The following is a 25,214-nucleotide window of genomic DNA, read 5'->3' on the forward strand; positions in this document are numbered from 1 at the left end:
AAACCTTTTTCAACTTCATTAATACAGATTAGGTTGATTCATATTCAGCAGTAATTAAAAGTTATTAAAATTATCCCCAAAGTCAAAAAGAGTAAATGAAATAAACACATCTGTGATTCTATAAGAATTGCACAGAATTACATCCTAGACATAACAGGTGAATTTTTTCTTCTATGTCCAGGCTACTTCACATTTGGAAGAATACAGCGAGATGCTGGAGTTCATACTGAAATGGATTGAGAAAGCAAATATCCTAGTGCATGGTAACATAACGTGGAATTCTTCCTCTCAGCTTCGTGATCAGTTTAAAGCCTACCAGGTGATTGTACTAACTATGACATCTAATGGAAGTGTATAGAAGATCTTACTGTTCATCTTCTATACCTTTTCTTCTTTTCCTTCAGGAAAAAAAAAAAAAGTAAAAATTTATGTTACTCTGATCTCTGATTTGTCCTCCAAAACTTGTCCTCCTAGTCGTAAAGATGATTGAGTTCTTCTGTATAATTGTTTTGAAGACTGAAATAAGGATACTTTGTTGAATAAAACTATGTGGTTCAAGTAATCTCTTTGTTTACTCAAGCACATTGGCTTCGTGGGAGCTTTTGATTGAACGTTTTGTCTAGACAGTGAGATGTTATCGCATTAAATACCTTATTGCAACTAATACTTGTTTTAAGAAAGATCAGAATAAATCTTTTCTTGGTATGATCCTCTTGCTTATTATAAATTCTAATTTATCTAAACACAGTTTTCAGTCGTTTTTTTTTTTTTTTTTTTCTTCTCCCATTTTAAGCCAAGTTTGGATAGCCTTTGTTCACATCTACGCATTTTCACACCAAATGATCCCAGATTGACATCCAACTGATTAATTTTTTTTCTTCCCAGTTGCTTTCTACTAGGTATATCAGACTTCCAGAAAATCACATTCATAGCTAATGTATATTATATTTTACAGACAAGTATGTATAGCAAAATACTAAAATAAATGTGTTGATAGGTTCAGTTGCTGAAACTTTGAGACTTATACTTTTGTTTCCCTGAAGCACTTAAAAATTCACTCAGAATTAAGCATATTGTCTAAGCTCTACAATAAACTGATAGAACACAATCATGTTTACGGATGTGTATAAATTGAGGAGTTTGCAGGGTAAGAATTTGCTAAGAGGTAGACCCAATCTGTAGTTCAACTGTGACATTCTGATTACATCTTTATCTAGACTATGCTTGAAGAGTCTGGGGAGATCCATGATGATCTTGAGGTCATGAGTGAAAGGATTGAGTATCTGGCCAGTGTCTACTTAACTGAAGGAATGTCTCACCAAGTGCTAGAACTGGGACGTAGGACAGAAGAATTGCAACAAATCATCAAAGTGCGGCTACCAAATCTGCAAGATGCTGCCAAGGTATGTAAAAGCACTTTTTTTTCCAATACTGACTGACAGCTAGGTTTGTGTGTGCTTAAGAGCATTGTGGTTTTGGGAGTACTAGCACCTTATCTGTCAGTTCTGTTTAAAAGTATGTATCTTGCACCACTTGTGATGCTGTTGAGCATTCTGCCTTTGTTTTCACTACTGCTTCAGGTAGAGAGCAGATTTCTGTAGGTCATGTTACATCTGCCCCTTCTGCTTGGATGTGTTGGGGACCATTGCATTTCTCAAAAGGAGCTGAGCACCTGTGTTTAGATACTTGAATTGAGATGAATATGTCTGTGTTGACATTTATGATGCACCATTTATTTTTCACGTAGAAAATACATAAAGCCTGTCTTCTGTTAATTCAGATCAGTACTGAACTTGAGAGGAACTCTATATTGTGAGACCTATGGCTCTAAGAAAATGCAATAACATGCTTTTCTGTGTCCTTGATATTTCTTTGGGACTCTTCCGTATGTGTTTGTTGTTAATGTAAATGTGTGTTATACATGTGTTATGTATGAAGGCATTATAGACAGGTGCAAGATACAGAGAAAAGCGGAGAAGAGTTTTCTATTTACTCTTTCCTTTTGGGTGTTAAATTTTACATCTTTTTTTTTTTTTTTTTTTAAATTGACAAAATAATTTAGTTGTTTTTTTTTTTTAGTATAGTATATTTTTAGGATTCCTTTTGCTGTTGACTGATGCAGTTCAACACAACTAAATAGGAAAATAATACCTACTGGCTGCTGAGAATAATCTATCATCAATAATTAGGATGATCACAACTAATACTGATTTTTTTTTTTTTTTTCCTTATTTCACAGTATTTTATAGGATATAGCACTGTAGTGATTTAAGAACAGATCAACAGCTAAGGTCCACCACTCCGTTCTCTCATTCCCCACCCTCAGAGGGATAAAGATGGAAAAAGAAAAGATGAGGTTGATATAAGAAGCAGTTCAATTAAATGGAAAGAAAAAAAAAATAAAGCTGCGTGGAAGCAAAAAGAGAGAACGTAGAGGATTTTTAGAATTAAATTTTTCTCTAATTTCATCAGCAAGCAGTGTTCACTCTCATCTTAGGAAGTGGGGTCTCAGTACTAGTGGTTGCTTGGGGAGATCAATGCTTTCTAACGAAAGTATCACCTCCTTCCTCTGGGCTGAAGGTTTTGTTTTTTTTTTCCCATTGAGTAAGCACAAAAATAAGAAGAGTAGAATGAAACTTACTAACTTCAGTTCTTAGAGAAATATCAGAATAATTGAATATGTGTAAGCTGTTACATGAAAATATGAAATGAGTAGAAGTCAACATAGATTTGCAAAGAAAGAAAATCATATTAAAAGAATCACATTTAACATAAAGGTAGTAGACATAGATAAATATACAATGTGTCATATATCTTGATTTTAATAATGTTTCACAAGATATTGTTATTAGAAGTTGATAAGCTTACGTAGTTGAAAATGTATCAAGTAGGTGTAAAGATATTTAGAAATTTTCCTGGTTTGTAATTATCAATGGTTCCCAGCCCTAAAGATGGGATACGTGAAGTAGTATCTTTCAGGTTCTCCTCTGGGCTGTTAGTAGTTAATATTTTTATTAATAAGTTGGATGGTGTTTTAGAGACCATAACTTTGAATTTGATTAGATAACACCAAATGTACATGGGACACCTGAAAAAATTTAGGCTCCCATTCAACAAGGATAAAGCAAATTGTTACCCTTAGATTGGAAGAAAAAATTATTTGTGTATCTGAATGAGGGATTACTGGCTACAGGTACCCTGTAGAAAGATCTTGAATTTAATAATGTAGATCATAGAAAAATAAGTGAATGTTTTTGTAAAACAATCCAGTCAGTATGGAAAATAAATAAATAAAATAAAATAAAATAAAAAAAGAATATAATTGTCAGGACATGTGAAGTGGTTCTTTTCTACCTATCAATCACGAGCATGGTTTCAACTATAGTTTTGCACATGAACAGAGTCCAGTAATGATAGTGAGACAAATATAAATTTGAAAGAAAAAATGCACTGAAATACGACATAGGAAGTATTCAGAGAGGTTAAAAAATTATTTATTCCTATCTGTTGTTAATAAGTAGAGGACAGAAATCGCAGTAGTAGATAGCTTCATGTCAAAGCATTGTAGAAAGAAATCTACAGAATAACAGTACTGGATCACTGGAATATGTTATCTGTAGAGACACAGACACTGCTGCCAGTGTTTTTAAGAATGAAAAGGTTTGAAAAGATAGCCCAATTCTGTCCTGTTCTGTCTTATTTTGGGAAGGGGACTAGAGGACATCTTGATCTCCTTTTTAGGATTATGACTCTTTGAAATCAGCTTTGTGACATACATACTGAGTTTGAAAGATGAAGTGCTTAAAATAGTAGCTCTTGCTGTGAAACCTATTTTTCCACACTCTCATAATACTTGCAACAGTTTTCCTTTTCAAAATTATGACTTAGATTTGACAAGGTAATAAGGAACACAACTATAAAATCCAGACAGATGTATATTTATAGTGACTTTTTTTTTTTTTCAGATTCATGAAATCATTCACAAATTTGTTGTTGTTACAGGACATGAAGAAGTTTGAAGTTGAGCTGAGAGCCTTGCAGGCTGCTCTGGAGCAAGCCCAAGCCACCCTGACCTCTCCAGAGCTTGGGCGTTTGAGCTTGAAAGAGCAACTGTCTCACAGACAGGTAAAAGTGCAGGGTCTCAAAATTAGCTCTTTAGTAGCACGAGGTTGCACGAAGAATACTGAATGTTGGTAAGACTGTTTGTGGTGTTGGTATCTCTTTTTGTGGGTAATTGTTTCATATTCTATCCCCAAATTACAGCCAAATGAATAAGGAATGGAATCATAGAATGATTTTCAAATCATAGAATGAGGGACCTTAAACATCATCTAGTTCCAATCTCCCTGCCATTGGAAGGGACACCTTCCACCAGATCATATTGCTCAAAGTCCCATCAACCTTTCATCATACACTTCTAGGGAATGAGACATCCACAGTTTCTCTGTGCGACCTGTCCTATCACTTCACCATCCCCATAATGAGTAATTTCTTCCTACTGTGTGATCTAAACCTACCCTCTTTCAGTTTAAAACCCTTTGTCCTACCACCTTGTAAAGAGTCCCTTCCCATCTCTCCTGTAGGCTACCTTAAGTCCTGGAAAGCTGCTGTAAGGTCTTCCCTTACATAGAGAAGCTTTCTCTTCTGGCTGAACAAGTCCAGCTCTTTCAGCCTGTCTTCATAGGATCGGTGCTCTGGCCGTTTGATCACCTTTTTGACCCTTCTCCGCGTGTACTCTAATATGTCCATGTCTTTCTTTTTTCTAGAAGCTGAATGCAGTACTCCATTTAGGATCTCACAAGAGCTGAGTAGAAGGGAGATTCTTATCCCTTAGCCTGCAGGTCACACATCTTTTGGTGCAGCCTAGGATGCAGTTGGCTTTCTAGTCTGCAAGCACGCACTGCTGGCTTGTGTTTAGTTCTTCATTCATCAGAACCACCAAGTCCTTATCCTCAGATCTGCTCTCAATCCATTTATTGCCCAACCTGCATTCATGCTTTGGATTTTGGGAGCTATTGGGAATAGGTGAATGGTTGGACTGGATGATCTTTTAGGTCTTTTCCAACCTTGGTGATTCTATGATTCTATGATTCTATGACCCAACACAGTTTCAAAACCTTGTACTTGACATTGTTGAACTTCATGAGGTTCACATGGACCCACCTCTCAAGACTGTTGTGCTCTCTCTGAAGGTCATGCATAGAATCACAGAATAGCAGGACATCCACAGCTTCTATGGGCAGGCTGTACCAGTGCCTCATCACTCTCTCAGTGAAAAACTTCCCCCGACATCTAATCTAAATCTCCTCTGTATATTACTCCTATACAGATTTGTGGAATTCATATAGTTATTTTTCAAATATGTTAACAGAAAAATTATTGTGCATAGACACCCTGAAATAGGATTGAATATTCTATTTCATTATTTACCTTTATGCCTATTATTTAGGCCTTTTGATTTATTAATACTTAATATTTTATTAATATTTTAAAAGAATCTTATATATGAATAATTCCAAAATGTACCTTGATTGTATTTAAATATAAATAAATAAAATATTTATGCATTGTTTTAGCCTGTGAATTCATCATTTGTTGTTTGCTGCATCAGATGGGTGTTCTGCAAAAGTATCTTATTTGTGGAACTGACTTTTTCTAGCATCTCTTGTCTGAAATGGAATCACTGAAGCCAAAGGTTCATGCAGTCCAAGTCTGTCAAAGTGCTCTGAGGATTCCTGAAGAGGTGGTCACCAGCCTGCCAATATGTCACAGTGCACTCCAGCTCCAGGAGGAGGCCAGCCGCTTGCAGCACACTGCCATCCAGCAGTGCAACATCATGCAGGTAAGCATAATTTTGTCCTGTGTATTATTCAAAGTAACTTGAAAAGTGCCTTACAAATTTCAGAGAAAACAAAGGCTTTCACATCTCTGTCCATTCCTTTTTTTCCCATGTCATATCATTAAGATATTCCACACACTGTTTCAGTCATCTGACTCCATGTTTTTAAAATGTATATTTGACACCATAATCTTCCTTATGCTTAAGTATCCACAGTGATCAGAAGCCTTTATTGCTGTCTATCTTTAATCTTTCTACATGAGTTTGCAATGTATTTTTCTATCACCAGCTAGCAGGAAAGTTTATTATAATGTACTTTGGAAATATTTTTACATATTTTGGTATGAAATGACACAATCAATTAAAACCCAATTTCCTTGTATTTACCATACCCTGTTTCATCAGAAGATGAGCTTCTAGTGAGTCTATGGTGGAATGAACCTATACCATACTGATAGGATAATGGTCTGAATCCATCTTCAGAATCTTCTCCTGGCTGTATTTTCTGTGGTTCTGTGAAATCTAAGTAATTCATGTAATCTTTCACTTCATGGAAGAAGGCCTTATGTGAAGAAGTGCTATAGCAAAACTGTCAGACTAGGTGACTAGGCAGCGCTATCTGTTGGTGTGTATTCTTAGTGCAGATATTTATGGGAATCTGAAGATTCAACCCAGTATTGAATATCTTAAAAAATAATGCATCTAAACTATTTTCTGGAAACAGTTAAATTAAACAGTTGAATTCATTGCAGTTTACCATATATCTTAGTGGACTGATGTTTTCCTGACTTGATTCCTGCTGTACTTATCCAGATGTGCCTTTTATGTGTAAGTTTGCTTCACTTCAGAAGGGAGATTAGTCATGCTTGGCATAAATAAATCCTTTTTTGTGTGTGTGTAGACGCTCAAATCTTTTTTCCCCTCTCTAGGAAGCTGTGGTTCAGTATGAGCAATACGAGCAAGAGATGAAACATTTACAGCAAATGATAGAGAGTGCCCATCGTGAGATCCAAGACAAGCCAGTAGCAACCAGCAACATCCAGGAACTCCAGAACCAGATTTCACGTAATGAGGTAGGAAAGCCATAACAACACGCGCTCATTGGCAACTCACAGGCCACAATACTTTTCATAAGTAAGTTTAATTAGATAGCTGAGTAGTTTTTCAGGCATGCTTAAAGGCTCTCCGAACAGGTAAACTAATACTCAATAGGAAAGTCATGCTGTTAGTACAGTCTGGAGTATTCATTTGTTTATTCAGTTAAATGTATCCTAATCTCCAGGCACTAAAGCATTATGTAATTAAGAGGCAGTTACCATATATACTTGACTGAGGAGCACTCCCTGTTAATGCTACTGAACATTTAGTCAGTTGATTGCTACCAAATTAGCGATAACTTATTTCCATTCCATTAACAAAGACACCAAGGTACCCGAATCACAGCAAACACAAGTAAATCTGGTGGAATACTGTGCAAGAGACACTCCAAAGGCTTCTTAGCTAGTTGGCTTGGGGGGAGTTTTGTCCCGTGTAGTTACTAATTCTGTCTTCAAACTTATTGATCTTAAGTGCTCAAATGAGTCAAAACAGCCTCCATGGAGCCTTCACTGCTGTGCTGTCATGGGGGCTTCTCAACCCCACTTCCTTGCTCCTATCTTTTGTTTATTTCTATGGATGGAAAATGAGTCAAATATATCTGTATATCACTTTTGACAGCAGATGGCACAATTTCTTTGCCTTTTAATTAAAACCTCCTGGTAGTATTATGTAATGTAGCCTAATGTTGTATGTATTGCTCATTTTCTATTATAAATTCTTATTTTATAAGTTCTTATAGAAGTAGCTTACTATAAATGCAGAGTGGTTTCCCTTAAAAAGTAAAAATAAAAAAAATAGAAGAAATGGAAAGAGAGAGGGAAAGGTTTCACACTTGTAAGATTTTTAAGAGACTAAGATATGGATTTTTTAAAATATTTTGTCTGCTAAGTAGTTGTGGGAAAGCGCACTGTCACAGAAAGGGATTGTATGTTGTTACATGACTTTAAAGGGAAGGTCTGTCTAGGTGCCTGTTACTTGTCTTATTGTTTTAAGAAGATTTTAGTTATGAGATTCCCTGTTGAAGCCTGCATGAGCAAAAACGTAAAGGGATATTTGTAGGACCCATGTTTAGGATGAAAATAGGAGGATGGAAGTTAAAGGAACATACACAGTTGTCTAGAAAGCTTATGCTGTTGTGTATTTATGTAACAGCAGTTAAACTCTGTAACTAAGATTACCATACCCAGTTTCATCAGAATTTCAGGAAAGAATATGGATAAGTATCTCCATACTTATGCTTAACCAATCTGGTGGCTTTCTATGATGGAGTGACGGCATTGGTGGACAAGGTAAAGGTGACCAATGTCATTTACCTGGACTTGAGCGAGTCCTTTGACATGGTTCTCCACCACATCCTTATCTCCAAATTGGAGGGGTGTGGGTTTGTGTTGCATTGCCTACAACAGATTTGCTGGGTGGACCACTCGATGGATAAGAAATTGGTTGAAAGGCCCCAAACAGAGGGTGGTCATCAATGGTTCTAAGTCCAGGTGGAGGCTGGCAATGAGCAGCATCCCCCGGAGTCTGTCTTGGGACTGGTGCTCTTTAACATCATCATCAATGACATTGATGATGGAATTGAGTGCACCCTCAGCAAGTTTGGTGATGACACCAAGCTGAGTGGTGGGGTTGACACGGTTGAAGGAAGGAATGCCATTCAGAGGGACCTCAACAGGCTTGAAAGGTGGGCCCGGGTGAACCTAATGAGGTTCAACAGAGCAAAGTGCAAGGATTTGCACTTGGGCCAGAGGAATCCTGGGCATCCATACAGAGTGGAAGGAGCAGTCCTTGAGAGCAGCCCTGCAGAGAAAGACCTGGAGTCCTGATGGATGAAAAGCTGAACATGAGCCAGCAGTGTGTTCTTGCAGCTCAGAAAGCAAATGGGATCCTGGGCTCCATCAGAAGAGGGGTGGCCAGCAGGGACAGGGAGGTGATTGTCCCCCTTTACTCTGCTCTTCTGAGGCCCCATCCGGAGTACTGTGTCCAGGTCTGGAGCCCCCAGTACAAGAAAGACAGAGAGCTGTTGGAGAGGGTCCAGAGGAGAGCCACAAAGATGATCAGGGACCTGGAGCACCTCCCCCTACAAAGACAGGCTGAGAGAGCTGGGCTTGTTCAGCCTGGAGAAAAGAAGGCTGCAGAGTGACCTCATTGCAGCCTTTCAGTACCTAAAGGGAGCCTACAAACAGGAGGGGAATCAACTCTTTACAAGGGTAAATAACTGGAAAACAAGGGGAAATGGTTTTAAGTTGAGGGAAGGAAGATTTAGGTTGGATGTCAGGGGGAAGTTCTTTACAGAGAGTGGTGAGGTGCTGGAACAGGCTGCCCAGAGAGGCTGTGGGTGCCCCGTCCCTGGAGGTATTCAAGGCCAGATTGGATGGGGCCCTGGACAGCCTGGTCTAGTGTAAAATGGAAAGGTTGGTGGCCCTGCATGTGGCAGAGGGGTTGGAGATTCATGATTCTTGAGGTCCCTTCCAACCCTAGCCATTCTGTGATTCCGTGAATACTTTTGACTTTAATGGATATACATTACCATACAAAAAATTGCCTATGTAGGTTACTTTATATTTTTTACAATCACATTTTTGCATCTTTTATTTTTTCCTTTTATTCAATTGTAGAAGGTATGTTAGATGCTCAGCATATTAGACATTAATGTGATATGTTATTGTATTGAATATTTTGAATTATAATACATTTCCCACTTGTGTGTCCCTGAGATGTGTCATTCATTGAACATTAGTGAATGACTAGTACTTGCCAAACAGAGCAGATAACTGCACTCCAGCTGCTAGATTAAAAAGCTATGGCTTGATTTGATTGCAGTTTCTCTTTCAACTGATCTAGTTGTCTGCTTTATGCTTTGCTTAGTCTCCAGCTGTGAACTGTGAAACTCCAAAGGAGCTCCTCTTGTTGCTGACATGGCAGTGACCAGGTAGCATTGATTCTCAGACAGAAAGCATCATCAGCATTCTTTGCAGTGCATCCACTTTCTAATAGTGCATTTTTCACTGGGATAGTTCTGCACTGTGACTCTGAGGAGATGATTTACTGAAGATGTTTCATAATCAGAATAATCTTTCTGTTCTACTTGCCTGAAGTGGTGGTCTTTTTTTTTCTTTTTTTTTTTTTTTTTTTTTTTTTTTTTAAGATATTTATGAATTGATTGTTAAAGCTTATATTACCTTACATTTCATATTTCAGCTTATATTATGCATTTATTATTATGATAGATCTTGCAACTTCCGTTGCTATTTTTCCTTCAAAGCTTTAATTGGGTAAAAATTTTAAAGCAGGCTAAATTAACAGACAAGCATAAAGAAATGTATATTTTACCTTACAAATAAAAATTCTATCAAATTATTAAGTCTCCAGGGAGGCAGGACAAATAGCTTTAGCATTAATGTGAAAAGTCACTGAATCATACAATAGAATCATAGATTCTATGTAGCTATTGCTATTTTTTTGAAATAAATGCGTTTAATTCCTTGAAATCAGACACTGAACTAGGCAGCAATACAGGGCATGAGATAATACAAGCCATTCATTTCCATATCTCTTCTCTGAGTAAACTTATTGTGATGGTATTTCACCACTAGATTGACCATTTAATAGCCATGATAAATAATATTTTAAAATCTCACTTTAAGCAAGATTCACCAATGCTTTTTAAAGTTTTTAACTCCGAAGACATAAGCAAAACCAAAATAAAATAAAATATATTTGAACACTAGCATAAATAATTCAGTCTGCATTTTATCTTATTATCTGACTTACTGTTCATATTACATTTGATCTTGTTAAACTCTGTGAGTTATTGTTTCAGCTATTTGTTCTTTCTGCTGAGAGCTGAACGATGCAATTTTACAGTTCTGGTTCCCGTATGACCTCATTTTCAAGGCATGCAATATGTGGAAAAGCTTCATCTCCATTAGATAAACACAAACAGATTTCAAAAAAAGTAGAAAAGAACAAGGGGTAGACATTCCCCTTTTCTGTAAAATGAAGCATACAGAATTTGTGCTAATTCAGGCTGGATGCAAGTATGAGGTGTCCTTCACTTCTGCAGTGATCACAGAGGGTTTCACAGTACTTTTCCGGTTTCACTTCTAAGCTCTCTGCTTTGTGCTTTAGCTGTGCAGTGAGATGCAGCCTGACTTGTTCCCTCCACAATCAACATCCTGCTTTTCAGATAGTGCTGCTGCTTATGCAGGGTTTCTGAGAGGCAGTGCTATGATTTTATTGGCTGGGCTAGGAGGGGAAGCTCCACAGAAGCTGAAATGCTGCTAGTCCTGTAATCTGTATTGGCTGCTTCTGCATAAGGTATAAAATGTTTCCTCAGGAGCTGGCGCAGAAGATCAAAGGATACCAGGAGCAAATTGCTTCTTTGAATTCAAAGTGCAAGATGCTAACGATGAAAGCGAAACATGCCACTATGCTTCTGACAGTGACCGAAGTGGAGGGGCTTTCTGAAGGAGTGGAGGAGCTGGATTCAGACCTTCTCCCAGCACACCCTGCACATCCCTCAGTGGTTATGGTAAGGAAGGAATTGGTCTCAGTGCTGTTTATCCTAGCAATTTGTCTTTGCATGATTGCAACACTTCTGTGTAGCAAGTTGTCACAGTTCACATCTGTATTTTGCTTTTGAAATGGCTGAGCTGTGGCAAACTTCAGCTTCCTCTTTCTGTATTTTGCTTTATATGGGTTTTTGAGACTCATCGAAGTACCAGTGGCAGTTGTAATAAGATGCAAATATATTACTTTTTCTTCACTGTCAGCATGTGAGAACAAACACTGATAAACTACTGAGTTGCAGGAAAAAGATAAAGGCAGAAAAAACATTATTTCATAACATGCTGCAGTGTGTGCATTTTACAGACTGTATTTTTAATGCTCCTTTATTAAAATGTTGATGTGGTACTCAACAGTATGCTGCTGTATTCTTATGCAAGTGTGTGGAAATTAAAACTAGGTGGGTACTGCATAGGCCTCATGCTTGAATTAAACTGTTTTGTCTGTTTCTTGTTGGGTCTCATTACAAACGTATTGCTGATGTCACTGATGGTTTGGCCCAAGTGGAAATTGAGTGCAGATTTCAGGGTTTATCACTGTATAACAGCACTAGGGAAGAAGAAAGCACAAGTTACTATTGGATTATATGTTTTTTATATTTTAAGTCTAATTTTTGTTGTTCTAACCAGGCCTGGGTACTGAGACCAATACTGCTTTATTTTATAGCTCTCCATAATATTTCCATATGCATCCCTGACTGTATTAGAAGACATCTAGACAAACCTTAACTTGTTATTATTAAGCTGCTGGCTATATATTTCCTTTTAAATTCATTAGGTTACAGGAGAGAATGTTCATACTAAAGTACAATAAGTAAATAAAACCATGGATTCACCACAACTTTACCTGGCAAATGTTAAGAGCACAAGTGATGACTAAATACCATAGAGTTAATTCCAAATGTATGTTATTTTTCTTGCTTTGATCTCAGTCTAAGTAAACCTAAGATAAGGTAACCAATTTTCTTCCTGTGCTCTGGGGTTTGCTTTTCCTGTGGCAGATGACTGCTGGTCGCTGTCACACGCTCCTCTCCCCTGTCACTGAGGAGTCTGGGGAGGAGGGAACCAACAGTGAGATCTCCTCTCCACCTGCCTGTCGCTCTCCCTCACCTGTGGCTAATACAGATGCTTCTGTTAACCAGGTACCTCTCTTTTTGCATTCGTTCAGCTTTTATGTCAGAGATATGCATGGTTCCATTCCGTGGAAGTTTATTTAATCCCATGAAAGAATATTTAACTATAGAGACTGAGCCTCAGTTCCTTATATCTAACTTAACTGAACCTTCAGGTTCTAGCTCAAACTTTATTCAAATATTGACTTCTGAATTTAAAATGTGTAAGCTCACCATAACAGCTATTCTCTGTTTTTTAAATAAATCTACATTAAATTTACCAATCTCTTCTATGTCACTACTATTTTCTATTTTTACTTTATTTTATATGATCATAGCAGTACACAATGGAATCTTGCATCTTGAGAAACATTGAATTTTCAACAATAAAACATTTCATCATGTCCATTTTCATCTATCTTATAGTACCACAGTCATTGTAGCTTTGGTGCTTTCCACTTAATACCATTTCAAGTATTAACTTTTACGTATTCTTTTCATGTATTGTTCATTCCATAATTTCAGTGACAGCCTATTTTAAGTAGTAATGAGAAAGATGAGTGAAATCACTTAAATTGCATTTTATACTAAAACGAAGGACTCTGACGCTTCTACTAGGAACAAGTGTACAGCAGCATCAATTGAAATGGGAGTGATGAACCAGCACACTGAGTACCATGCACATGAAAGAACACATATAATAATAAGCTGAAGTTTATAAATTAGGAACAGTTACTGGCTCACTCAATTCAAAATGTTCAAAGTATTGTGGTTGCTTGTTTCTTGCATCTATGGCTGGTTCCAAAATTGACTCCTGCAGACTTTAACGGTACAGTAGCATAGTGCTGCATTGCTGAGTAGGTTGAGAAAAGTTTGAGCAAATTGCCCAATAATTCCCTACATTAATTTCCATTACATATATATGGTACTTTAAAAGCTGCTAAATTTAACTGATTCATTTTCATTAATTGGTATAAAAAAGAATTTTAAGGGAAGATAGAAATAAAGGTGCCATTCTTCAAAGACATAATAAAAATGTTAAATGATGCATCAGAAGGCTTTTTCTGTTACTTCAGATAGTCAGAAATTTCCCAGTAATGTTTACTTACAGTAGAAAGGCAGCTGTATATTTCCATACCAAGAAAATATCAAGACTATTAATCAGTGAGAGTTGAACAGCCAGGAGCAGCGTACTTCCCAATAAACAAATCCATTCTCAGTGCATTACATTTAGTGAAAACAAAATAAAGCAAATGAAAAACTTCAGTAACTCAAATAATAAGGAAAATCCACTGAAAATGTGTTGTATCATGGCCTGACACTAAGACACAAGTTTTAAGGCCTGTGATTTACATGGGCAGAATTTCAAGTAGAAGATCTTTGGAAAAGAGAAATTTTCTGATGTTATAGTAATAATAAACAACAACAACAACAACAAAAACTTACAGATGAAGATTTCTTCAATGTGGTTAATGATGAAATGAACTTCATTTACTAGGCAACCTGAGGAAGAACATCCAAAATGCTGTGGTTTACTTACAAAATAGTTAGGTTACCATGCATGTGAGATTAAAGAAAAAGAAACTATGAAACTGTCTGTGCTGATCATAATGGATGATTAGGGAGACCTCATGAAAGAAGGCTTATAAAATAATAATAAAAAGAAGCATTTGTAGTAATAATAATAATTGTAGAGGAGAGTGAATTAGAAGCTTAAATACAAATTAAGAAATATTCAGTAAAAATAACCTCTGCAAAACTAATTGAGTTTTTAAGACTGTTCTAATTTAATCCCTCACAATCTTTGTACAATCTTCCACCAAAACTTTCTAGTATCTCCATTACCTCCTAAGGATAAAATGTAGGTTTTCTGAATTTAAATAATTATGCATTACTTTTGCATTGCTAACAAACCAAAAAAATACAAAACAAGCACCAAATATTGAGAATATTGATCCTATGTATGGAATCAAAGTAAAACAAAAGCATGTAATGCAAGAAAGTGATAGATTGTCACTGTTGTAAAGTAACAGTTGCCTGGGTTGTTATGTTTATACTGACACTTCTCTAAAACAACTGGAGAGAACTGAAAAGAAAAAGCCTAAACTTTTAAAAAGCTGAGGATTTCATGCTATAGAGTGTTTCAGCAATAGGCAACAGTCCTTTGATGCAGTACATTCTAATTATTCTAATGCATAGTAAAATCAGGCCCTTCATCTCTGCTACAATACTGAAGGAGAACCTGTTGGGGCTAACATTTCTCACACTTACCCAAGATAAAATTGATTAAAACTTAGCACATCTTAAAAAGCTTGTTTTCCAGATATGTGATGTAGAGCAATCAAACTGAAAAACATGATGTTCTTGGCACAAAGCCTTGGAGTCTACAGCTGGTCCTGTGATTCAAGTCTTCAGCATTGGGTCACCTGTTAAATATCTTCATTTCTCCTTGTACAGAGACTACTTAATCATTCTTCCTCCTCCCATTATGAAAACTCACCTAGTTTGCACCAGCCCTTGTTAAATATCTTTTGAAATCTGCATGCATCCTTTGCCCCTGCATCCTAACCAAGAAGCTTGAATACTGTACATTGACTAATTTTCATGAAGGAAGGATGAGATTTGTGGCCTTTCTGGGGGAGACCAAATCAACTGTGTGTGAGAAAATTTGGATTCATGCCGTCAGCATAAAAACCTTTATGAAAACAGTCATGTTATACACTCCAAAAAGTAGTTGAAAAGATAGGTAAAGGGGTTATTTTTCCCTTTCAGCCACTTATTCTACATGTTGTCCCAGAAGCACAGCTTGGTTGGCTTTTTGTCTCTAGAGAAGACTAGGTGGGGACTGTATAGTAACTGTAAGCCAGTAGAGGAGTTGCCTGCAGACATGATGCAGACATGACTTGCAAAGGTCACTTACGATCAGAGTCAAAAACTCTGAGCTCAGTGTCCTGAATACTGTGTTAAGCTGTTACCTATTCTTTGTTGTCTCCTGGATATCACTAAAGCCTTCATCATCTAATTTCTCTAGATTCTCAATATGTTTGTGAAGAGATACCTCATTAAACAGATTTAGACAGTCCGTTCTTGGGTCTTATGGTTCTCTGGAGAGTCTTTGAAAAGGTAGAGATGTAAGGTAGAGTTGTCTTTCTAATACAGTCATGGCAGCTGCCTTCCCTTATAAACAACAGTGCTTCTACAGCACTTCAATTGTAAAAATGTCCATCAAGGAAGCAGATGTCCTGAGCTCACATCTTTTCATTTTCCAGAGAAGGGGAGGAAATGAAAAAACATACCTATGCAGCTGCTGGATGACATTCTGTTTTCTGGGGCAGGTGATATTCTTTGCGGATCTGCAGATTCAGTTAGGAGAGCCCAAGAAAGTGACTGTGCCTGAGGAGTGACTTGATTTCTGCACATATGTAATGAATCAGTATGTGAAGGGATGTTGTTATACATTGTCTTTCATTTCGAAAGTGCAATTATATGCTTTATGCTTGCAGGACATTGCATATTACCAAGCCCTATCTGCTGAACAGTTGCAAACAGAAGCTGCTAAAATTCAGCCCAGCACTTCAGCCACCCAAGAGTTTTATGAACCAGGCTTAGAATCAGCTGCTAGTGCCAAACTGGATGATTTGCAGCGTTCTTGGGAAACACTGAAGAATGTGGTAAGTCTGCATCTGGAGGGCTTAAAACAATTGGCTTACTTGTGAGGAATAAAATATAATGAACTTGCCTAGCTAGTATTTTCTTCTGAAGTTCTTGACTTTTTGTGTGGCAACAAGAATTGTCAGTTGCAAAACTGACATTTATTGACTTTAACTAAACTTTAATTAACTGACTTTATTGACTATTTATTTAACTGACATATTACATTGTCTTTGTTTTTTCTTTGAAAGCCTGTGCAGGATGGGCCTCCATTAAGAAAAAATAAGTCATAAATATCGATAGGTGCTTTCAGAAATGCTAGCTGTTTTCAGACTGTATTCCATAACCTAAAATGGTACTTAAATCATACTGAAAATGTTGGCATAAACATTCAATTCATCCAAATACTGAGTCAGCTTAATACAGTTTTGCATAATAGTGTAGTATAGTCAGGTGGTATTATATCAAAATGGCTCAACTTTTGATTACGTGCTATAAATCTTAACTCTTTGCAAAGGCACAGTAACTACTATAGAATATTAAGAACTTTAGCTCTATGAAGTGGTATGCATGCATATGTTTGAGTGCATAAAATCTAGAATGCCTGAGAATGTCCATAAGGTTTCCCTCTTGAATAAAGCAGCTTTTTTCAGTCACAGAATTCGACTGATGGTGTTTAAACAGATAAATAATTTTAATGCGGTTGGTTTTCTTTATAGTATATACTTTCAAAAACTGACTGTGCAAGTCTTTTTGGTCTCATAAGCCTAGAGACGTATGAAGCAGAAGAGAAAGAAAATCCATGAGTGTACAGTGTGCCCTTGTGGCCAAGAAGGCCAACATTTATACTGGCGTTTATTAAGAAAGACTGTGGCCAGCAGGTCGAAGGAGGTTCTCCTCCCCCTCTGCCTTGATGAAGCCACATCTGGAGTTCAGTTCTAGACTCGGTTCCTGTTCAAGAAAGATGGGGAAATGCTAGAGAAAGTCCAGTGGAGGGCTCCAAAGATGAGCAGGGGACAGGAGCATCTCCCTTGCGAGAAAGGACAGAGTGACTTGGAACTGTTTAGCTTGAAGAAAAGAAGGCTGAGGGAAGATCTTATCAATGCTTATAAATATGTAAAGGATGAGAGTTAAATGGGTGGGCCAAGTTTTTTTTCCATGATGCCCGGTGTCAGAAGAAGGGGCTACCGACACTAACTGGAACAGTTCCATTTGAATGTTAGAAAAAACTTCTTTACTATGGAATTTATAGAGCACTGGAACAGGCTGCCCAGACATGTTGTGAAGTCTCCTTCACTGGAGATATTCAAAAACCTCCTGAACATGTTTCTGTGCAAGCTTTTCCAGGGAAACTTGATTTAGGAGGGACCTTGGACTATATGATTTCTAGAGGTCCCTGCCAACCTCTAAAATTCTGCAGTTTTTCATCAGAGGCTAGTATTTATACCTCTTATTTCCCTTCAGATAAGTGAAAAGCAGCGCACACTTTATGAAGCTCTTGAGCGTCAACAGAAATATCAGGATACGCTACAGTCTATATCTACAAAAATGGAGACTACTGAGATGAAACTGAATGAGAGTCTGGAACCAGCCAAAAGTCCAGAGAGCCAGATGGCTGAACATCAGGTAAAGACTTATATATGAGAAATAAAGTGAGACCGTGCATTATCTGTGTATCTTTAGGTTTCTTTGTTGTTAGATGGCAGTATTCTTTGTGGTCAGATGACTCAGAAATATACAATAGCTGTATTAATCTACATTCACTCCATATGTCTTGCCTTTGTAGACTTCCTCCTCTTCAGAAGAGGTTGTAATGAGGATTCTTTTTTAAAAAGAAGCTTTAAAAAATAATTAAGAATAGATTATGAGTTTAACTTTGACAAAATGTATTGTCAAAGATTGGGTTCAGTGACACCTACACACATGATTTTCAGCATACTGCTATTAGCATATTAATATATGCTAGTATATATAGACTATTTGTACCATTCTCACTATTACTGAGATCATAACCCATACAGATAAATTGTATTTGTCTTAATATAACTTTTGCTTTGTTAAACAAAGCAATCCAAAAAACATAAAAAATTTTGTCCCAAGGGAAGTCTTAAAAAATGCTGTCTTAATAACGTTGATCTCTTAATAAGAAGGGAATACTGTAATTATTTGAAGTAAAATACTGTAATTTCATTCACAGACCAGGTTTTCCTCTTCAGATTGTTAGTAACAGCATTACTGACAGAGTGAAAGCAAGCTATTATGCTGAAATTTACTTTATCAGTTTTGATGCTAGAGGAAAACATTTTCTAATTCTGACTCATTTTGTAAGGCTTCATTTTTGGATTCTCAATGTCAAACTAATAAAATATCTGCATTCATTAAAATACAGATTAATTATTTCCCTAATAGATGTTTATCCTCAGAATGCAAAGAACCCTGAAAAATTTTGTTGAAGAGGTTACACTATCTTTCTGTCCATCCATGTGGACTGGAGAAGGATTAAAACGCCACAGATCTCAACCACTGTTACATGTATAATTGCAACACTAAGCCATTTCAAAATTGGTTAGTTAAAAAGAAATATGGACTAGGCTTCTCAGCTTGATTCATTTTCTTTTCCTTTTCACTGTGTTTGCAATGAAAATGTAAGATGTTTGTTCTGGTATTTTGCAATTTTTACTTTCAAATAATTACACTAAAATATGTTAGGGATGAAAAAGGTCTGATGCGATATGTTGGTTTTGCTTGCAAAGTTGTTCATCAGAGTACACATCCTTGTGACGAAGTGCCAACATGTTACAAAAGACTTCCTGAAATAATACATTGAATGAGAAACAGTTCTGTCACGATGCTGTCTAAATTGCACTCTGGTCATTCCCTTGCTCCAGATGTTGGAAAATTGAGTTAGTACTGTATGCAAATGCAAAATAGAGCTGCAAGTTCATCTCAATTGTTCTTTATCAAGTGATCAATCAGTAATTAGGCATACACCAAAGTTGTAACCATCTAAGAATTCTGATAGCTCAGAACTGTCTGATGGGGTCTTTCTTACGAACCCTGTGACTTTTAAAGGATAACATTTGGCTATTGCAGCACTGCTTGATGTCCTGAGCACCAAATGTATTCATAGACATGAAAGTAAACTGCTCTAAGAGATTGGTAATGCAGCATCTTTTCTTAGGTATCTATCTAGGCTAAAAACTGTGGTAAGAATATCATGGAGTTCATCTCTGAATGTTTGTGGATATTCTTGAAAGCTATTTGTCCAGTTAGTAAATCTCTGCCTGGAAATCAACTCAACTGATGTGTTTCTCTCTCACTCACTCACTCACTCACTCACTCATTATCTTGACAGTATCTACTTGAATACCCTTCAGAAAGTTTGCTGAAAGAGCAAACTTGTATATATAGTATTTACAGAAATTCCTTCTAGTGATTTGTTTGAAATTTGAGATAAGTAATGAAATCCAACAGTGATATATTGTACTATGTTGTATTCCTCATGCTCCCTTGGACAATTTCTCTTTAATATAAAAGATATGCATCCTTAGATACCTTCTTCTCTCTGTTGAGTGATACAACCAGTTTATTTGCCCTCATTTCTAAATAGGCTTTGATGGATGAGATTCTAATGTTACAAGAAGAAATCACCGAGCTTCAGACATCATTAGCACAGGAGCTGGTTTCAGAATCACTGGATGCAGAAGCTGCTGACCAGCTGGCACTGCAGTCCACTCTCACGGTCTTGGCAGAGCGAATGGCCACAATTCGAATGAAGGCATCAGGAAAAAGGCAGCTATTAGAGGTACCAGAAAACTCTAGAAGAGCCTCTTTTGGATTACATTCCAGATTTTGTGGGCCACTTTTGACCAAAGATCTTAGTCACCATTGAATGCTTCTAATTAAAAGAATTAATTTTCATTCTCACAATTCCATTCACTAGTATATTACTGACCTTCTTATGCCATCTCTTCTTCGTTAAAATATTAGGTGGAACTTGGAAATCCATTGAGCATATATATATATATATATTTATTTAATGTCTTCTTTGACATTTTCTCAATAGGTGCTTTATTTTCTTGGTATTTGTTGTTTAGAAGAAGTAATGCAAGTATAAAAAATGGTTATCTACATTGAAGCTGAAACTTTTGAGCAGTCACTTCTCCAAGCTGGGAGACAAGAGAAGTGGGAAAGTTAAAGCATTGAAGTAATACCTCTTCTAAACTGCTGCATTGTTGTCTATGCTCATCTTCTCAGTGATGTGCACACAAACTGTTATAGTGGAAGATATGCTTCTTTATTTCTTTATCTTTGGCACAAAAATTATAGGTTTTTTTGTTTGTTTGTTGTTTGTTTTTCAATTGCTACATGTAGGAATGTTGTGTGTTAAGCAGCAGGTGTGTATTATACTGGTGAGAAAATGTATTCATGCTGAAGCTTGGTACAGGCTTGTTACTTTGAATGCTGCAGGGCGGATTTACTGCTGTATTTCTAAGAATAGAAACAATGAAATCATAAATGCAGCAACTGCTGCCTTTATAATTTCTATTATCAACAGATTCTTGAAGAGAGGCTGACAGTTGGCTCTGTAGATTTACCTGGGTTACAGAGGATTACAGAGGAGTCATGGGGTGGATCAGCTGCATTAGTCCTGTGCAGTAACTTCAGGTAGTGAACATATTCTTAGGAAATACCTTTCTTAATATAGAAATTTTCTTCTCAGAAGTAAAAATGCCTTTTAATTTAAAATTAAAAAGCTCAAAATAGAATAAGGATCTTATAGTTTGTAGCTTTGGCTCCATACGTAATCTTGATGACACTTAGGAGAAGATAGTAAATAATTGTAAGAAAAAACGTAAGTCAAACACTACACCTAAATATGATTAGGATTAGCAGAAGTATACTCCAATATTCTTGACTAAGAAATAGAAATATTGTATGTAGCCAATACTCAGTAATTAAATGTACATTTTATATAGCTCTGATTTCACAGACAAAATCTTGCAGGAAGTTTTAAGGATTTGGAAATACAGCTAGAATAAGAAATGAAAACAGTTTGCTGTTGAGTGTGGATTAGCAATATTTTTATTTTTATTTTTTTTCTGTAGAGTTAATGTAAATAACCAAATTTTGAGAACTTTCAATTCTTAATTGCCTGGGATACTTCTTACTTAGCATTATTCTTTAAATTATTCAAACTTTCTAATAACTTCCCCATAAAAATTAGGCAATCAGAAAACCTGTACAGATGATGTCCTTTGTAAAGATTTTACCCTGCATATATAGGTCTGCATTTTCATACTGCATGTGTACTCAGCTCATCGAAGTAGATTAGAAGACTTATTTTAAAAACAGGATGTTTTAGCTCAGATCTGTGAAGTGGGTTCGTGAACAGAAGTGTGGTGGGCTGACCCTGGCCAGCAGCCAAATACTGATTGGTGTATTCTCAACATTGTCTTAGTCATAAATACGAATCAGCACTGTACAGACTGCTGTGAAGACAGTTAACTCCATCCCTGCCAAACCCAGTATAATCTCCACCCCTCGTTGCACACCACTTGTGTCATACTCAGATCACACACTATCTGATACATACAAACATCCTCTGACTGTCTCATTCTAGTTGTTTCTTATTTCTGAAATCCCCTTTTCTCTATCCAATAGCTCCATATATACTTTGTGCTGAAGTACAGAATGGGACACAATAGCTGTGGCCTCACCAGGGCTGAGTGGAGGAATAGGATTGCTTCCCTCAATCTTCAGGCAACACAGATGCTAATGTGGCCCAACTTACCATTAGCCCTCTTTGCATGTTGTTGATTTATGTTCAAATTGGTGTTCAGTAAGACCTCTTGGTCCTTTTCTGTAAAGCTGCTTTCCAGCTGATCGGTCCCCAGCATGCAGTGCTACATGGAGTCATCCCTCCCCAGCCTGTGGGGCTTTGCTCTTCTCTTTGCTGAGCTCCATGAAGCTCTTGTCAGGTACTTTTTCCAGTCTTTTAAGGTCCCTCTGGATGCGATCCTCTGATGTGTCAGCCATTCCTCACAGTTTTGTTATGGGCAAACACACTTGGAGCATGCTTTCATCATCCAGATCATCTATGAAGATGTTAAACAGGACTCAAGGAGTTTTGACCCCTACGTACACAATTAGTTACTTGACATCAACCAGACCTTACGTCGCAGACCACTAACTCTGGGACCAGCTATTCTACAATTTTTCAAATCCATATCTGACAGATAGGAGTCAGGATGTCTGGGCTGTGGGATGCTGACTTACAGGATTTAAGTCATCAAAAAACATGTTCGGTAATATCTTGTGAAGTTTTCAACTTACAAGAAACAATACTTATCATGGCTTAAAAAAATACTACGTAGAAGTTGTGAGAGATGGGAGTGGATAGGGGACAAAAAATTAAAGTGATTGATAGGGTGTATTCCTCTTGAAAAGTAAAAAATTGCTATAATTTATACCTCTAGGAAAAACTAAGTGAGCAACTGGAAGAACAGCGACAAGAACAGACTCTTCAAAGGTACCGCTGTGAAGCTGATGAGCTTGACCACTGGCTACTCAATACCCGTGCAACGCTGGACAATACTCTCCTTACTGCTGAGGAACCTATGGATATGGAAGCTCAGCTGGTAGATTGTCAGGTAAAATTATCAGTCTGTAGTGCTTAGATAAAGAGGGAGGGCATAACTTCATAATAAGCATTAACATTATTATTGGGTGGAGTGAGTCAGTATACTAGTAGAGGGAAAGTTTCTGAACTCCTCAGCACCCCATATATATTCAGTTGGTTTCATCAATTACTTGTGAAATAAAAGACTTCTTTGTTTCTTCTTAAAGATTGCAAACGGTGATTTACAAAGCACACATTAACATAACAGTAGGAAGACAAGAAATTCATATTGCAAGAATGTTTGAAGCATGGTATTTTTCAGAGGAATTGTTTGTTTTGCTTTAAAGGCCATGTGTTTGTCTTACTGTTTTTGCTCCTCCCAAACCGGGGATGTTGAGCAGCTCACTTGATACATGTGAAAATACCTGCAGTACTTTCCCGCTCCTCCTTTTCCAGATGAAGAACACACTCCCACTAGCATTGGTGGCTGGGACAGTGCTGTGCTTTCTGTAGGAGTAATTCCTACCTACGCTCCAAATAAAAAATTAATCATCAGTAGTTATTACTTCTATGATTTTAATGTTAATCAACACAGTACCAAAACCAGTGGGGAAAATCTTACTGCAATAAGAGTCAACTGCACATGCTTTTACTGAAAAGATTTGAAGCCATGTCATCCAAATTCACAAATGAATGGGGATTTTCTTTTTTTTAAAGAAAAATTCAGAACTGTATAAACATTACAGTTGAAATAAGACAGAGAAAAGGCAGATGGAGACTAAGGACCCCTTTTCACTCTTTATACTTGTGAATTTGAACAAAGCAATCATGTTTTTTTTTAAACATAATCTCTAGGATACATGACTCTGGCAAGAGTTAGTACTTCAGTTTTTTAACTGATTTTTAAAATCTTGATACAGTAAGTTGTTTTTTTTTTTTTTTAAATTCCTACTTTTTTTTCCAGATTTAAGAGACATCTTATCCTGCACACATTTCTTCAGTGAACAGTGGAAAAAAACTGATATCAGTCTAGGTTTTTGAGCAAGTATGAGCTTTGAATTTGGAAGAATAAAACATGTACCATGTCTGCAATACATGAATGGTTAATGGAACAACAATAAAGTAGCTTTTGAGAATAAACATGCCAGAGATTTGTCACTTTAAGTCTCTCCTTAGACTAAAGAGGATTATTCAGAAATCCTTAAGTCCATCATGCACCAATCAGAAAGAGCAAACACCGAGAAGCTTATCAATGCAGCCAGAGCAACACACAGGAGGAGGTAGGAAGCATTTCACTAAATGCACATGGGAGAAGAGGAAAGAAGTAACTCTGTGTGTGCTCTATTCCTTGACATTATGGATGTCAGACTATCATCTTAGCCACCATTTACCATTAACGTGAAAATAAGTAGCATCTCATCTGCAACAAATCTTATGTTTCAAACAACTCTTCAATTACCAATTTTGAAAAAAAGGCTGCAAACAAAAATGACAAATGCAAATGTTTGTAAATGTTTTCATAAGGACTTTGAAAGGGACTGGAAAGAAAAGTAATAAAGAACTGACTTGCTGTTAACTTTCCAGCAGGTGAGGTAGGCCACAGGTCTCCTTGCCAGGAGAAGTGAGATGCTGGAAAATGTATGAATTTGCTTCTTTGTTTTTGCTGCTGCAGAACATGCTGGTTGAAATAGAACAGAAGGTGGTGGCCTTGTCAGAGCTTTCTGTGCACAACGAGAACTTGCTTATGGAAGGGAAAGCTCACACTAAGGATGAGGCAGAGCAGCTGGCTTTGAAGCTCAGGACACTGAAGGGCAGTCTTCTGGAGCTGCAGAAAGTTCTCCATGATAAACAGATCAACATTCAGGTAAGTGGCTTGTTGCAGTTGTCCCAGTGGGTAGGAGTTTGAGGGATATCATGGCAGTTTAATGCAATGGGGAAAAGGAGTGAAAATACTCTACTGATTTATTTTGAGATATTCATCTTTAATTAGTAAATGGAATTACACTCCAAAATAAGGTACTGCCTAGCAAAATTTAGCTTGTCATTTCAAGCACTGCTTCATGATGAAGCTATAGAGTTTCACTGTCTGCCTTTAAAAGACGATTATAAACTAGGTAGATGAATATACTGAATATACTCTGAATAGTCTGAATATACTCTGTTCCTGTTGAAAGTCACTTTAGATTGCATATTCACTAAGGCAGGATCCCTTATTGCAACAGAAGAAAATTCTGAACGTGTGCTTCCATGTATGCATTGTGCACAGCACTACAGATAGCATCAAGTAACAAAAGACCTTTAAATATGATATATACTCAGTGAAA

At 37.0% G+C, this 25,214-nt stretch overlaps 1 protein-coding gene across 1 annotated transcript in view; it reads left to right on the forward strand.

Annotated features, from left to right (window-relative positions):
* The window catches only part of SYNE1 (spectrin repeat containing nuclear envelope protein 1), a 275,315-nt gene that overhangs the window by 167,231 nt on the left and 82,870 nt on the right, over positions 1 to 25,214 (forward strand). Inside the window, exons 84-95 of the mRNA XM_042893607.1 lie at positions 182 to 319; positions 1,218 to 1,403; positions 4,003 to 4,125; positions 5,660 to 5,842; positions 6,769 to 6,912; positions 11,277 to 11,471; positions 12,507 to 12,647; positions 16,121 to 16,288; positions 17,733 to 17,894; positions 19,879 to 20,073; positions 22,748 to 22,921; positions 24,563 to 24,754. Of these exons, the coding sequence (XP_042749541.1) occupies positions 182 to 319; positions 1,218 to 1,403; positions 4,003 to 4,125; positions 5,660 to 5,842; positions 6,769 to 6,912; positions 11,277 to 11,471; positions 12,507 to 12,647; positions 16,121 to 16,288; positions 17,733 to 17,894; positions 19,879 to 20,073; positions 22,748 to 22,921; positions 24,563 to 24,754 (2,001 nt within the window). The remainder of the gene's footprint in view (positions 1 to 181; positions 320 to 1,217; positions 1,404 to 4,002; positions 4,126 to 5,659; positions 5,843 to 6,768; positions 6,913 to 11,276; positions 11,472 to 12,506; positions 12,648 to 16,120; positions 16,289 to 17,732; positions 17,895 to 19,878; positions 20,074 to 22,747; positions 22,922 to 24,562; positions 24,755 to 25,214) is intronic.

This window comes from Lagopus leucura, unplaced genomic scaffold (assembly GCF_019238085.1).
Source record: "Lagopus leucura isolate 7727_CA_CO unplaced genomic scaffold, USGS_WTPT01 Super-Scaffold_73, whole genome shotgun sequence".
NCBI lineage: Eukaryota > Metazoa > Chordata > Aves > Galliformes > Phasianidae > Lagopus > Lagopus leucura.